Source organism: Balaenoptera borealis (assembly GCF_965194805.1).
Source record: "Balaenoptera borealis genome assembly, chromosome: 10".
Lineage (NCBI taxonomy): Eukaryota > Metazoa > Chordata > Mammalia > Artiodactyla > Balaenopteridae > Balaenoptera > Balaenoptera borealis.
This window is the reverse complement of record NC_138874.1, coordinates 93,757,270-93,773,062: the sequence shown is the minus strand read 5'-3', so window position 1 is coordinate 93,773,062 and position 15,793 is coordinate 93,757,270. Positions and strand designations below refer to the sequence as shown.

The window sequence follows — 15,793 nt, the reverse complement described above, 5'->3', positions numbered from 1 at the left end:
CTCCAGGGAGCTCCAGCGGCAACTCTTCCCCTGAATACCCGCGGAAGGAATTCGGTATGTCCTATCCTTCTTTTCTGAAGAAATGGTCAAACATGCCTGGCGGGGATGGAGGGGAACATCATGAGTTAACATGATGAGTTAAGTGGATTCTTCTAGAGGAGTTTGACCTCTGCTGACCTCTTTTCCCTGCTCTTTATCCTGAAGCATCTCAAGGGGACTGTCAGCCACACTAGTTTGCTGTCATAAGTCTTTGCTTGTGAAATGGCAAGTTATTCATACAAGGCTCAGGCTTGGACAGATAAGCCCTCAGGCCAGGCAACAGTCATAGGATTTTTCCTTCCACAGGACCCACAGAGACCTCCCTGCATGGGGAAGCAGGGCTTAGAATGCGCAAATGTCAAAATCCCAGCACCTCCTCCAAAGCAGTCTCAAAGGGACACATTTTAACCAAATGAAACCCTAGGCTGTATCTTCACATGACCTTAAATCTTTAGTCCACATTCTTGGCTTCTCACTGTGCATATGAATTTATGATATGATCATTGATTTTACAGTGATTATAATTTCATTTATTTATTTGCATACAGTGGGAAAACGAAGGCAGCCTCTAACAAAAGACCTGGAAAGGGAAAGACCTGGCAGTCTTTTGATACATTTGATCAGTGTGGTCAGCCAGTCCAAATGGATCATTCTCCCAAACAGTTTCCTTAGTTAACACTAAGTGTGAGCCAACTTCACATTCATTTGCCAACTGAACACCCTAAATGCACTGAGGCTTACAAAACTTTCTCTGCCCTTTGGCTATGTGGGCGTCGTTTATTAAGCACCCACCATACATTAAGGCTTCTATCTGGATATAAATGCACTATGAAAACAACTTCCTCCTCCCACCCAGATAGGTCTTCCTCCACGTCACAGATATTCAGCATGCCACCTCTTATATATGCCTAATATTACTTTCTTTTGTTTCTCAGCGTCTTCTTCAACCAGAGGACGGAGCCAAACACGAGGTGAGCTCTATTGCTGGATTCAGTTCAGTTCATTCAACCAGTATTTTCTGAGCTGCTAACGTGTGTCCAGCTGTGAGCCAGGAAATGTGAGGTGTAAAGAATGAATAAGCCATGGCTTCTACCCTCAAGGAGCCTGCAGCATCTGGGCACCTTCCGCTGGCTCCAAGAGGGTGGGAAGGGTAGATTTTGACAGCGACCTAGCAAGTACATGGAGTGGTTTGCGTTGCTGTGGATTGTCTGAAGGTGCTGGCGTCACATCTGGTTTCGCACCTAGTCTCCTGGGTGACTTTAACAAGATGTGCTGTAATTGCCTTTATGCAGCAAAAAATGAGCACAAGCCCTTCTTTCTCATTGTTCCAGGGGACAAAGGGCTCCATGAGAGTTTTGCACTCTCCACAACTGCCTGTAGATAAGGCCCCAGGAGAGAATGTGTCCTGGAGAAAGCTGCCCTTGATATATCCGATGAGGGTGGCAAGGAGCGTGAGGGCTGTATTGAAGGCAGAATTCTTCACAGGCCCTGGGAGTTCTCAATGACCAGTCTAAACTTCCCAGGGGCCTGGTTGTATCGGTAACTGGAAAGTTAGGCACATACCGACCACCTACAACTTTAGGCTGATAGTCCGATAGATGCCCATACTCCACCTGAAGCTAATAATGTTAAATCACCCACTTTCTGCCCTAAAGAGGCCAGAATGGCTAAGGAAACACTACAGGCTTTAGAATTGTCTTGCTATTGCTTGAGAAACCCTGGAGGCAGGAGAGCGGCTTGGTTCTGGCAATGCGGAGTGGGCCCTGTGAAAGGGGCTGGTCATTGCCGATTGTGATGGAGTCTCGGGGCTCAGCCTGGCGTTTCTGCTCCAGGCGCCTGGGAGGTTAGCTGTGGGCAGGCTGGGGGATGGGGAGAAGACACCTCTTTCTAAGCACTCTTTCTGGACACACCTAGCTTTTCTGTTCCCGGGACACAGATTGCAGAGCAGCCCAAAGATAATCTGCCGCTCAGAGCTCAGTGTCAGGCACTGTGAGCCAAGCTCCTTCATTCACAGCTTCTCCATCTCTCCCATGTACAGAGAGTGAGATCCGAGTTCGACTGCAGAGTGCATCCCCGTCTACCCGATGTAAGTGCTCAGGTCTTGGGAAGGATCCCAGGAATCCAGAGCTACTGCTGTGTGTGTGCGCACGTGCGCGTGTGTGAGTGCAGTCACTCCATCATAAGTGACAGGTCTAAGGCCTTCTGTGACGGGAACTCCGGGCTGGGTGCAGGGGGTGAGGAGCTGAGTCAGTCATGGTCCCTGATGCTTCACATTTCACAGCCTAAGGGGAGACAATAAACCTACCGTGACAGCTCAGGGAGCTGAGGGAGTGGGGGCCAGAGCAGTCTTCCCGGGTTAGTCAGTCACTTGAAGGGAGACTGAAGGGTGGGTCAGGTAGACTCAGCGAGATGAGAGGGCAGAGACACGGGAGGAAGGTTCGGTGCAGCTGAAGGAAAAGGAGCAGGAGGGGACGCAGTGGGGCGGGTGAAGCTTAGAGAAGGCTCAGAAGTAGAGTGTGAGAGTTTGAACTTGATCTCAAATGTCAAGGATTTCCCAGTCTCTGTCTGTTGACTGTGTTGGACTCCTGTTGTTTGCCATTTTGAAATGAGCCCAAATGGGCAAGAGCCAAGTATGAAGACTAGGAGGAGAAAGATCTGGGTCGAGTGGCTCAGCAATCAGAGACTGGGACTTGCCCAAAGAGCTCAGGGCCTGGGCTTGACTCCAGGCCTGACGCTGTCTCACCTGAGTCCTTCCAGGCTCGGGGTGCTGAGCACAAAGGATGGAGCTCTCGGGAGAGGGGCTGCCTGGGCAGTCCTCCAGCCATGTTGTCTGAAGATGTCCTGTGCGTTGCCCTGGCACGACGCCTCCCTCCTCTCTGTTTGCCACCTCAGGAGGCACGGGGTGCTCACTCCGCTGAATCACCTCGCTACAGATTATATCAGCCAGAGGGTCTTGAAATTAACCCACAGGAAAGCAGTGTAATATTTAAGAGTTATGGGCCACAAATTCCTTTTGACACGACAGAGCATACAAGGTCAGGGGCCCAACGCCTGAGGCATCCTGTACCTGGGATGAGACCGCTGTTGAAGCATTTGTTTCAAGGGGTCTGGTGCTCCAGCTGTCCTGGGCGTAAATGTTCCAGGATGACAGTGTCTTCCAGCCACGGAATCTTCCCTGTGGTGTCTGATGAGGTCTAATTAGGAAATGTGTACTGAGAACTTTGACCTCCTTGTAGAGGCACTGTATTTATGCGGCCACTAATATTACAAAATGCCAGGTTAATCAGTGCTATGAATTGACAAAAGGCAAAAATTATAAGGCTAACCAAAAATGTCCCGGCGGGTGAAGTGGATGCTTCGTCCTCCCTAGTATTCAGAGTGCCGCGAATGTTCCTCCCACTGCAGTTGGACTCAGGAAGGAATCCTGGGCCTGATGAAAAAGTGGAGGATTCCTTTACAGGGACGGAATTGGATGACGTCAAGCGTTTGCTCAAGGGAAGCCGATCAGCAAGCGTGAGCCCCACCCGGAATTCCTCTAACACGCTCCCCATCCCCAAGAAAGGCACCTTGGAGACCAAAGTGGTGACAGCGAGCTCCCAGTCAGGTAAGCCCCACAGCCCCGAGCTGCTGTGGAAGGAAGGGAACAAGGCGGCAGATGTGTCCAGGCAGGCCTTTCAGACCGTGGCAGAGACTTCACAAAACCCTGAGCATTGCTCTTCCTGCAGCGTGAAAATGTGGGCTGCACCCTTCTCACCCCCGTCTGGTCAACCATTCTATGTGCTGGCTGTAGTCTGGCTCTAGATCCTAGAGACTCTCTCCCAAGAGATTCTTGACATGTCCTGGGAATGTGGTGGCCAGATTCCCTGAATGAAGACTATTGGGGAAAGTTGTAGTGTTTTCTATCATTCACTCATTCATCCAATGAACATTTATTATGTGCCAAGCACCAGGCACTGAGGAAAGGAAATGAGCAAGATAGACACGGCCACTGCTCTCATGGACGTGAGGGCCTCTGGGGGAAGTCAAGCAGGATGAGTGTAGTTCAGCATTCATATATCACGTGCCTACCAAGGGCAAGGTCTCTGTGGGGAGATGAGGAAAGAAGCCAGTTCTGCTATGAGGTGAAGCTTTCCTCTCGTTCACTACTGAAGAAAAACCATCTTGAGATAGTGATCTTGTGTTTTTCAACATAAAACCAAAACCTCAGGGTACTTTGTGACCTGAGTGGCTAACTCCCTCTCAGATAAGAAATAGGCAGAATTGCCTTCTGACTTGAAGAAGCACCCATAGCCCCTCTTGGGGGCAGAGTGCCCCTTGGGTCTGGTTGGCACATGGGAATGTTTAAGGAGGGTTCAACCAGAGAAGGCTGCCACCCGTGCAGCGTGGCCTTGGGACCGAGGGCTTCCCTACCTGTGCTGCTGTCTGCCTGGAATTCTACTGTAAGGGAGTCACGGGTCCACGGCATCTTTGAAGGTGGAGTCAGCAACAGAGGGAGAGAGAGACCGTTGGTGGGGACAATGCACCAGGAGGTGGCGAAGGGGGCTTAGCAGGAGAAATGGGTGGACCGCAGAGCAAAATTTACCTACCTCAGATTTCACCAAGAGCCAACAAGAATTTCCAACCCAAGAGATCAGGTTTTCACCAGCTCTGAGATTTCAAACAGAAGTGAGATGACCAACTGCCCCAGTTCACCCCAGACTGAGGGGGTTGCCAGGGCATGGGATCTTCAGGGCTAAAACCAGGAAAGTCCTGGCAAACCAAGCCCACTGGTTCCCCCAGTACAGAGGGGGTCTGTCTCTCATTGGGGTGTGGTCGGGCATGTCTGTTTCCAGTGTCCGGCACCTATGACACAACCATCCTGGACGCCAACTTTCCCTCCCACATGTGGTCCTCCACACTGCCGGCAGGGTCCTCCATGGGCACCTATCACAACAACGTCACAGCCCAGAGCTCATCCCTCCTCAACACCAACGCCTATTCTGCAGGATCAGGTACGTGGCTTGCAGTGCTCATGCCCTCCCAGTCCTAAACCCTCCACACCTTACGATGGAGCTGAATGACCCCTCCAGCATTTGCCATCCCCAAGGCTTCCTAGAGGGGCTTTCTGTGGCCAAGCATCCCAAGATTTTTCCACTGGAACTTCAATTCAATTCAACTTCTGTGGCATTTCCTCCGGTGGGTCCCCTATGGAAAGGACTACATGGTACAGTGTATCAAAAAAAAAAAAAAATGTAATGGGAAAGAACATGAAAACAAATGTTAGGAACCTAGTTTCACTCCATGTGGATTAACTGTGTGACCTTAAGAGGTCATTTAACTTCTCTGGGCTTAAAGTGCCTTCTCTGTAAAATGGTCACTAACAAGAGGGTCTTGGCTGGAATTGATGTCCACTCAAACCCCACCAACCTGTGACCGCCCATTGGCTGTTATGACCCAAGGCACACCACAGGCTAATGGTTGGTTCCGTGCTGCAAAGCAAGAGCCCAGGTTTTTCCTAAAAACAGAAATGTAACACAGTGCAATGCTGGCATTTCTTCCGGTGCTTCTTTGCCCCTGTTCTGTGTGGACGTCCTCTCACCAGCCTTCCTCTTCCCCGCAGTCTTTGGAGTTCCAAATAACATGGCCTCCTGCTCCCCAACTCTGCAGCCTGGAACCAGCACCAGCTCCTCAGGTCAGTGCTTGCCAGCTTGAAAAAAATAGGGATGCTCTTGCCTAGTGAGGAAAATGGAGTGGTTTGTAGGGAGGATGTTCTTCCTGACCAAGAGTTCGAGGAATTCCTCCACGCCCATGGCAACGTGGAATCAGCAGCCAAGGAGCTGCGTCAGAAGGCACAGAGCCTGCCCTCCATAGGAGACACGGCTCAGTCCCCGAGAGGGAAAGGGCTAAGGGGGAGGGCGCCGGAGACCACACTTACATGCTTATTCTGCTCTGGTCCCCTTACTTAATGGGAGAGGTGGAGAGATGGAAATAAAGGGGCCAAGTGAGGCAGAGCTCAGGACATTTTCAGGTGGAAAGCATTGTTAATTCAGAAAGAGCTTAACTTCACATCTTTTTATAAATATCGCAGTTCCTTGGGGGCTCAATAATGTTACTGCTTAACGTCCAAGGCAAACATATGATCATTTTAAGGAAGTATGTATTCACTCTAGTTCCACATACATCGTAATAGCCTATATGTAAATAAGTTATCCGCCCACATCTTTTGTTAAAGCAATCTGCCTCCTCTCTGTGATACCATGACTAATGAATACGGTGATGTGGGCCTTCCTTATTTCCTTGACTGGTATTCTTGGCTTCTGATTTTAACACCTCCAATTGACTAGAGTCCCACAAGCCCAGAAGACACCAGGTTCATGCTTTGTTCCTCCTGTCTTTGCTATTCAATCAATACTTTGCAAAGTCCTGACTGAGGAGGGCAGGCTGATGTTGGATCCATGATCTTGTGCCCCAAACTCTAGACAGGATGGAATAAGAGAAGCTGTTACCTGGGGAGGAATGAGCTTCTGCACATTGTTAAAAACAAATAACCAGCCTTTGAAATCATAATGGGGATGAGGGGAGTTTTGTGTGTTTGAGCCAAGAAAAGAAAGGAGGAAAACTAGGGTCCTGCTTAGTCAGTGCTTCTTAGCCTCCATTGTTTCTGTATCCACAGTTCCCACACTGTGCACCAAGGCACCCAAGGGTCCTTCAGGGAAGGGAACCCCTGGGATATTTTAAAATTTTGAGGCATACAACAACAGACCCTATGCGAACTACCGCTATTAAGTTTTGTGGCCCTAACTGCTCAATAAATGGAGCTTAGTAACTTTTGCCTGGGGTAGGGAGGTGGGGTATTAAAAAATTGCCGTGTCAGTGAGAGTGTGGGAACTGAGAATGTCTGGGATCTCTGTCATATGCAAAGGCATTACTTGTGAAAGTGGTTTGGGGGGCTCCTGGGGCTGGCTGCCTTAACCTGGGGGGCCTCATCTATGTACCTGCACTCACCTGTCCTCAATTCCTCTCACAGTGTTTGGCATGCAGAACAATCTGGCCCCCAGTTCACCCGCCCTGTCCCATGGCATGGCCACCACCTCCACAGGTCCGTAACTGGGGTTTGGAGCCTAGGGACTGGGAAATAACGCCTCTTTGCAGCTATAACTCACAATAGCCCTAATTCCAATTGGAATTAGAGGGGCCAAAATGTCCCTAAAAATCAATTGACCTTTCCCACCAAAGAAACAACCCTCCACACCTCGACCCAGAGATGCCAACCTCAATCATGTGCTGGCTCAGACATGAGTGGGAGCCTGTGCTGGGGGTGTCTCCTTTATATCCCCATGTCTCACTGCTGTCCTTGACAGCCCACTGTCACTGCAAATCAATCATCTGGCTGACTTTATAGTGCACCTGGGTGGGGGGGTGGTGGACAGAAAAGGTGCGAGCCTCAGCCTTTGCACTCAACTTGCTTACTGTTAAGTTGGAGTAGAAAGTCTAATACACATGAAACATCTGGGGGATCCTGTTAGCATGAATCAAGCTGCGCAGAGCAGGTGTTAGCTGAAGGAATTCAGAAGGGAAGGAGATGTGGGAGGGTCTGGGAGGACTTCACGGGGGAGGTGGACTTTGGAATGGTCCTCCAAGGATGGGGATTATATCACAGAAGTTTTCACCTAAACTCACTGCTGCCCCCAAGGCGAGAGAGAGTTGATTCCATTATTCATTATTATTCTGTTCATTATTATCAGGTTGGCCAAAAGTTCATCTGGGATGCTACCGAATACCCGAACGAACTTTTTGGCCAACCCAATATCTTCCTCTCACCTGGGGAGGAGGCCTGTCTGCCAGGGTGGGTCAGACTGCTTCCACCCAGCGTGGAGCTGCCCTTCTATGCTGGCTCTGCTCATTCATAGGTCTCTCTTGCAGCGTATGGTGTGAAGAAAAACATGCCCCAGAGCCCTGCCGTTGTGAGCACTGGGGTGTCCACCTCCACGGGTGAGTGCTGTCCCCAGCTGCTGGCACACAGGAAGAGTTGTTCCTGAGTGACACATGGCAGGAGGGGACATAACCCATTGGTGGTCTGAGGTCTGCAAATGGGACTCATCCCAAGGGCCTCTTGGTTGTTTCCAGGAGTGGGCAGGTGGGTATGCCCCTTACCTTACCTCGGCCTTCCTGTCCCAGGGGGCCAGGAAGCTCCACACCTGCCCAGGGTCAGGCACTCACACCCCAGCCCCCACCCTTGTTGGAAGCCCCTGGCCTGGTTACTGGTTACCCATCACAAGGGCCAGGGCACCCCCCAGAAGCTGCTGCACCCTCCCTAGTTCCCATGGAATCTATCAACTTAGGCTGCCACGAGTCATGTGTCCATCTCTTCCGTTGCTCTGATCCTGGTGCGTTTCCCTCCATTCAACAATTCATTCATTCAAAAACTGTTTACTGAGCACCTGCTTTGTGTGAGACCGTGTTCTGAGTTCCCGGATTACACACATAGAGAAGGAGGCTAGATTCCTGCCCTCACCAGGCTGACAGTTCCAGTGGAGGAGGCAGATAACAAGCAAGTGGAAAAAGTATACAAGATAATTACAGGAAATGACACATAACTGAAGGGCCGACATAATGAGGTGGTAGAGACAGGCGTGTGTGTACGCTGGACGGAGTGGTCAGGAAAAGTGCCCCCAGGCTGCAAACACTTGAGACCTGCAGTTGGAAATGAACTCACCCAGTTAATTGAAGAAAGGCCTGCCTGACACAGCAACTTTTTGACCATTCACTGAAGACCCTGTAATGTTCAGGTGGGGGGCAGCCCCTCAGGCCAGCCCCCAGCACTTCTGACATTGACCCGACCTCCTGATGGCCAGGCCCAGCTAGGCAGGGGAGGGTGTCTCTGGTCCCCAAGACGCTTCTTAGTAACCACGGTGAGCAAGAGCAGGAGACCCTCCGACACACCCACTAACCCTTTCTTTTCCTCCACCCTCCTTCTCTTCCTCTTCTCCTTCTTCTGGTCATTTCTTCCCTCTTCCTCTCCCTCCACATTTACCATCCCCCTCACCCACTTCTTTCCTCTCCAGCCAGCACCACAAGTGTCCAGAACGATGACCTCTTGCACAAGGACTGTAAATTCCTGATCCTGGAGAAAGACAACACACCTGCCAAGAAGGAGATGGAGCTGCTGATCATGACCAAGGACAGCGGGAAGGTCTTCACTGCCTCCCCCGCCAGTGTCACTGCAAGTACGTGGGAGCCCACGAGACTTGGGTTTTGGAAGAAAGACAAACAGCGTAGACAAATGTCCTAGCAAGATGGTTTGAGACATTTGGATGATGAAACCACAGTCATCCCATTCAAATGGAAAATGTCTGCCAAATAGGGTGTCCCAGGGTCTGCCTTGAATGCAGACAAGTCAGGGAAATTCCAGCAAAGAGCTCCCAGAGGGTCTTTGGGCAATAATGAGTCTCCTAACCACAGGCCCAGACCGGGGGGATTAACCCTGGGAAAGCAGGCCCTCTTCCTACCAGGCTAACTTCTACCTCCACAAGTGGGAAAGGATGTGGGGTGGCGGGAGCGGGGAGAGAATACCCGGGATCATCATGGGTTGTGTGCACAGCTTCTTTTTCAGAGGACACCCTAAAAAAGGAAAAGCAAGCTGCATACACCACTGACACCTACCTAATGTCAGAAGCTAATGGTAAGAGCAAATCTGATTGCTGTCCACGTTGACTTCGGCCAGTCCATCTGCCATTGATTTGTCTCCCAAGACCTCAGTACTCTGAGTGTGGTCCTGGACCAGCAGCATCTGTGAGACCTGGGAGCGTGTTAGAAATGCAGAGTCCTGGGCCCTAGCCCAGACCTGCTGTGTCGGAGGCTGCATTTTAACAAGCTCCCCTGTTGATTCACGTGTGCTGATTATAGAAGCAAAGTCTTCTCATGGTACATCTAAAGTCCACAGTGGTATTGTTTTGTCACCTTACTTGTCCTCCATAATTTTCAGAACTAATAGAAAAAGCCTTTTCAAAGCACTTGCTGGCTTTATTTTTTTTCTTCCCAAATACCTGGATTCTGTCTTGGATAACCACATTTCTTCACTGCTCTGGTTCCTATGAATCTCTCCAAATCACTGATTTTAAGGAGGTCAGTAAAGGAAGAGAAAAGTTAAGTCACAGAACATCTTTTTAAAAATGCAAATGACATCAGTTACAATCCTCTCAAGGTCGGAAGCCAAGTCTTCTAAGTTAGCAGTTCCTTACATTTTAGGGGTAGAGGTGGGGTTTGGAGCCAAAAGATCCTTTTCAGAATCTGGTGAAAGCTATAAACAGTTTTCCCAGAAAATTCCACACATGCCCACAAACTCAATGGTCAAATGGCATCCAGGACTCATGATCAGCCCTCCTCCAAGCCCATCTTTGCCTTTCTGTTCCCTCCACCCCAGGTTAGGAACCTGTGTGCAGTCTTGTAACCAAGAAATCAAGAGTCATTTCTCACAGGCACATTTATTATTTGAATGCCATGGTCATTCCTAACACGGTCCTCCAAAATATGTCTCGGGCTTTAGAGGTTGAAGGTCACAAGACGGTTATGACGCTGTGCTTTTTCCCACTGTGACTCGTTTGCCAAGCCATGTCTTCAACAAGGTGATTATTGCAAATATGAGATCTGTGAGGACTTAGGTAATGGATGTTCCTGCACCTGCCTGTGGCTGTTCCACAAGGTCCCTGGGGGCACATCTACGTCAAGCCCTGTCCCAAGTCCACGCACAGGCTGCACTGGACTGTGGGCTCCTGCAGTTGAAAGGCTCAGTCAAAACATGTGTTCTCGGTGTTTGTATTTCAGGAGACGTGAAGACCGTGTCCGCAAAGGGCAAGGCCGCCTCCGCAGGTGAGTAAGACCTGGGTCCTGCAGTGACTGGAGCGGAAAGGGTTGGTTATGGTGAATGGAATAGATAACGGCCCCCTAGCCTGGAGCCAGGGCATGCATGAGCCACCCAACTCTACAGATCTTCCCCAAAAGCCTTCAATGGGAGCGGGGTGGAGGGCGGGAGAGGGGCGGGCTGGGGGCTGGAGCAGGGCTGCAGAAGGAGCTTAGCTCAGGAGATGTGCTCACGGGCCACACTGCCCCTGCTGGGTGCCCATGGTCTGCCCTTAGCTGCAGAGTCTGCCAACATGGCAGGAGCAGCACAGCAGGGCTACTGTTGTGTCTTACAAACCACTCCCCTCCCCCCGCCCACACGGGCTGCAAGGTGACCCTAAGACCACACACTTCTGCAGTCCTTTACACTTTCCTCACTTGCTCCCATAATCTTGTGAGAGAAGCCGATCAAGGGGTATCAGCCCATTTTAGATACTAAAAACTAAAAACACTGTCACTGAAAATAAAAATTAATAAATAAAAATAAAAAGCTTCCTGACCACCCCTTACGAGCCGAGTGTAGTTCTCGGCACTGTGGGGATTACAAAGAAAGAGCCGCATGAACTGAGACATGAAGATGGGAATTATTCAGCTTTGTGCATAATAAAATGCAGGAGGTTGTAGCAGATCCACATTCATAACCAAGAATTTTAAGCCTGGTCGTATCTGCTACATCCTCTGCTAATTACTCTATATGCCTTATCTCATTTCATTCAACATCCATCTCATGAAGAAAGGTCAGCTTTGAACTCTATTTTATAAAAAGTGAAACAGAGAGGTTAAGTGACTTTCTCTGGGTCACACAGCTCAAGGCCAGGATCGTCAGACCTCCGCTCTTCGCCAGCCACAGCCCTGTGTTTTTTCCAGGAGCCACACAGGAACCTGAAAGCCCCACTCACATTCACTCAGGCCCACAGGAAGGCACCAAAAGTTTGAGAATTTGGAGGGAAGAGGGCAAGAGCTGCCTGCATTCACCTTACCCTTGCCCTCTCTTCCACAGACTTCTACGGCTACAACCGCCACCGTGGGGGCGGCAGCGGCAGGGGCGCTGGCAGCGGGGTCTCCGGTGGAGGCGGCAAGGGCTCGTGGGGGGTGGCGCCAGCCTGGTGCCCCTGCGGCTCCTGCTGCAGCTGGTGGAAGTGGCTGCTGGGGCTGCTCCTCACCTGGCTGCTGCTCCTCGGGCTGCTCTTTGGCCTCATCGCTCTGGGTATGTGGTGACGGCAGCCCCGCTGCCTCTTCCAAAGGGCAAGAATCGGCGAGTGTCCCGAGTGTCAGGGGCCAAGGGTCCCGAGATCATGGGTGCAGACCCCATGTTACTGCAGATGAGAAAACTGGGCCTCCAGGAGGCATCTGGCCAAGGTCCCAGGGCTGCTCCGTGGCTGAGCTGGGACTCTAAGGCAGCTCCTCGGTCCTGGCCCCAGGCCCCAACCCCGTGGCATCCTGCTCTAAGCATCTGGCTGCCCTTAATAATCAGGCCAGACCTTTCATAGCCTCTTTACTTTCCACGTTCTGTTGGCTCTCACACCAGCTCCCTGGGAGAGAGAGGGCCAGCTCTGTGACCATCTCAGATGATGGCCAGGCGTCTTCAAGGCTCGGTTTCGAATTCGAGTAGCTTATCCTGCTGGTAGCCACGACAGACTGTCTCCCCCAAAATATTCCAGCAAAATGTCCCCATGGCATGAAGAAGCCGCCACGGACTCCAGAGCCCCCTTTTCAGGCTCCCCTGGAAGCTTGGAAGGCACTGGCTCGGGGGCCCCTGTGCTGACACTGCCTCCGTGTGTCCATTTCAGCCGAGGAGGTGAGGAACCTGAAAGCACGTGTGGACGAGCTGGAGAAGGTCAGGAGCAGCGTGCTGCTTTACAACGAGAAGATGGAGAGGAGCAGCCAGGACTCTGTGCCGGGTGTTGCACCGAGGCTGGGGGAAGGTGTCGGGAAATCTGGGCTTGATGGCTACAGTCAAGAAGACCTCTGGCAATTCATGAGGGGCAAGCTGATGGCAGAACAGGAAAACGGTGAGCACATCGCAAGGCAAAGGGCCAGTGGCTCCCAGTCCCGGCTCCTGTGTGTGGAGTGGTACCCATTTAGGGCACTCTCAAGCTCCCCTCATTCAGCCCTCTGGACAGCCCTGGGAGGGGGGGAGGACCCGTATTGCTATCCTGTTTTACAGCTAGTAAAACTCAGACCTGGGGAGAATTGCCCATGATCAAGATCACACAACCTGCATACTTTAGAATCAGATTGCTAGTCCTAGCCTCTGTTTCTTCCTACTCTACCACGGTGATTCCCTTCAAATGTGTGTGCGCGTGTGTGTATGTGTGTGTGACACAGAAGATGTGCAGCTAACTCAGGCTTTGCTGTCTCTTGTAGGAAATCTCCGAGGAAGCCCTGGCCCTAAAGGTATCACAGTGGATGGAGCCCTTTCCCTGCTCTCATTTCCTGCACTTGGAGCTGGGTTTTCTGGGAGGACTGGAAAACTTCTCTTTTTTCCAAATTGAAGGATGAGCAGTGGAAAGATCTTACAGAATCTGTTGGGAGGGTTGAGAATTGGTTCTATAGTCAGAATATCTTAGAATGAGAAGGGAACTAAGGCATCATCTAAGAGAGGCCGAGTGAAGTGCCCAAGAGACGCAGACGGAGACCGCGAGGAAGCTACACCACACGCCATCTCACCTTGAAATGCCATTTACATGCTGTCAATGGGCCTTAAGATACTAGGAGAGAATGGCCCTTGGGTTCTCACCCCATCTCACAGTTTTCATGTCTTTCTGATTTTAGGTGACATGGGAAGTCAAGGCGCTAAAGGTAAACAAAACCTGGAAAACTTTACCTTAAATATTAGTGAGGGTTGACAGTTTGAAGCAATCAGCAAGTGTCAGAAAATGCACCTCCCACCCCCCTGGCCATCTCCCCTTGTGGTAGGACCGTGAATTGCAGAGCAGCCTTCACACCCTTGGGCTTTTGGGGCCCGGGGGCTTGATGACAGAGCAAGGCCACATCTCTGGGGCAGCACTGTCGCTGGCCCCTTCTCAGGGATTCCCACGCCAGGGACCCTGAGGAGGCCTGCGCCCAGGGCCTGCATCTCCCCCAGTTGCAAAAGGCAGCCTGAGGGCCTGCTACTGCACAACCCCCCGGGGAGATTTCGAGAAATACAGATTCCTGGGCCCTGCCAGGAATCAGATGCTCTGGGGACGGACCCCCTCCCCCCAGGTTAATTCTGATGAACCAGGTCAGGAATCACCGGTCCAGGTGAGCAGCCTGCTCTCAGGGGTTTTAGCCCAGGGAGGCTGGGAATAAAAGCCACCAGTCAGGAATGGAGCTCCTGAGCGGGGGGGGGAATTCAGTAGGAGCACCACCACCTGCCTCCAGGGGAAGTGGGGCATCTGGCAGGGAGACAGGACATAGTCACAGGAAAAGGTGCCCCTCAGTGTTGGTTAGCTGGGGGACAGTCACCTGCTAACTTGGGTGGCACAGTGTTGCTGTAGGAAACTGATATATGTCCTCAGAAAAGTGGTCTGACAATCACTGGGACAGGCCTAGGGGTGGGAGGAAGAGCTTTCCAATCCCAGTGACCACAGAAGTGCCCCTCGATCTAGCTGAGTGGGATTCTCAAGATTCGGGGTATGTGGGAATTGCTGGAAGATTCTGGGCCCTACTGCCAGGGCCTCTGATGAGCAGGTGTGAGTGGGGCCGTGAGCCTGTGGCCTGGATCAGCCCGGGTGGTTCTGAGGCCAGGGGTGCACAGACCATTCTGAGAATCACTATTGGGGATGACAGGGTCGCCCCTCTCTCCTTCCCAGGAGATCCTGGTGCAGGAATTGGGGTTCCTCCACTTGGTGGCCCTCAACTTCAGGATTCCCTGCCCCGACACGCACACCCTGGGTCACCACCTCAGCCCCCCTTCCTCAAGGCTCCAGCTTGCAGGTCCCACACCCCTCCTGACCGTAATATAGGATGCCTAGTCAAATGTGAATTACATATAAACACTACATCTCTTGTCACTGTAACTAAAAGTTTATTCAATGTTTATCTGCAATTCAAACTTAACTGAGAGTACCATATTTTTACTTGCTAAATTTGGCGATCCTACCTGAATTCCACGGGTGGCTCCTTTAGGTGATGGGCCTGAGCTCTCTGGCTGACTTTTTTCTCTCTGTCCCCACAGGAGATCGAGGGTTCCCTGGGACTCCAGGTGCGTAGCCTCTGATGACTCTGCTGGGGTTGCAGACTGCCCGGTCCTTGCTCCTGGGGTTTGGGAGGAAGGCAGGGCTGAGCTATTCTTGTGTGTCCACAGGTATCCCTGGGCCCTTGGGCCACCAAGGTCCAGAGGGACCAAAGGGACAAAAAGGCAGCGTGGGTAAGAACCGCTTTTCTGTTCACTTATTCCCTCATTCCCTCATTCATTCATTCATTCAGTAAATGTTCGTTAAGTGCCTGCTGTGTGCCAGACCCTGTTTTAGGTACTGGGGAGATGTGGTGAACAAAACAAAACCCCTGCCTACTTTTGGGTGGAGATAAACAACAGACATGATAAACAAGTGAAGTACATAGAGGGAGGAAGTGGCTCGTGAAATGGGAACACAGAGCCCAGTGGAGCCTTGGGAGGGCTGAGGGGTAATTGAAAATAGGGCCGGCAGGGAAGGCCTTGCTGAGAAGGTGCCATTTGAGCAAAGATGTGAAGGCGGGAGAGAGCCAGGCCTGAGGAGATCTGGGGGAACCTTCTAGGCAGAGGGAGCAGCTACACGCCCCGGGGCAAGCGTGTGCCCATGGGTCCAGGAGCTTGCGGAGGAGCAGGAGGAATGGGGGCGGGTGCTGGAGCCCACTAAGAGGCAGAGAGTCGAAAGGGAGGGGCCCTGGAGGCCTTGTGAGGGTTCAGCTT

General features: G+C 51.5%; 1 protein-coding gene across 4 annotated transcripts in view; it reads left to right on the top strand.

The window, feature by feature from the left end:
* The window catches only part of COL17A1 (collagen type XVII alpha 1 chain), a 51,117-nt gene that overhangs the window by 13,858 nt on the left and 21,466 nt on the right, over window positions 1–15,793 (top strand). For all 4 annotated transcript variants that reach the window (XM_082408249.1, XM_082408248.1, XM_082408250.1 and 1 more), the window contains 17 exons: window positions 7–54; window positions 975–1,010; window positions 2,078–2,125; window positions 3,500–3,643; window positions 4,872–5,030; window positions 5,639–5,710; window positions 7,046–7,117; window positions 7,942–8,010; window positions 9,084–9,245; window positions 9,620–9,700; window positions 10,843–10,887; window positions 11,918–12,124; window positions 12,708–12,929; window positions 13,285–13,314; window positions 13,693–13,719; window positions 15,080–15,106; window positions 15,209–15,271. In XM_082408249.1, coding sequence (XP_082264375.1) covers window positions 7–54; window positions 975–1,010; window positions 2,078–2,125; window positions 3,500–3,643; window positions 4,872–5,030; window positions 5,639–5,710; window positions 7,046–7,117; window positions 7,942–8,010; window positions 9,084–9,245; window positions 9,620–9,700; window positions 10,843–10,887; window positions 11,918–12,124; window positions 12,708–12,929; window positions 13,285–13,314; window positions 13,693–13,719; window positions 15,080–15,106; window positions 15,209–15,271 — 1,512 coding nt within the window. The remainder of the gene's footprint in view (window positions 1–6; window positions 55–974; window positions 1,011–2,077; window positions 2,126–3,499; window positions 3,644–4,871; window positions 5,031–5,638; window positions 5,711–7,045; window positions 7,118–7,941; window positions 8,011–9,083; window positions 9,246–9,619; window positions 9,701–10,842; window positions 10,888–11,917; window positions 12,125–12,707; window positions 12,930–13,284; window positions 13,315–13,692; window positions 13,720–15,079; window positions 15,107–15,208; window positions 15,272–15,793) is intronic.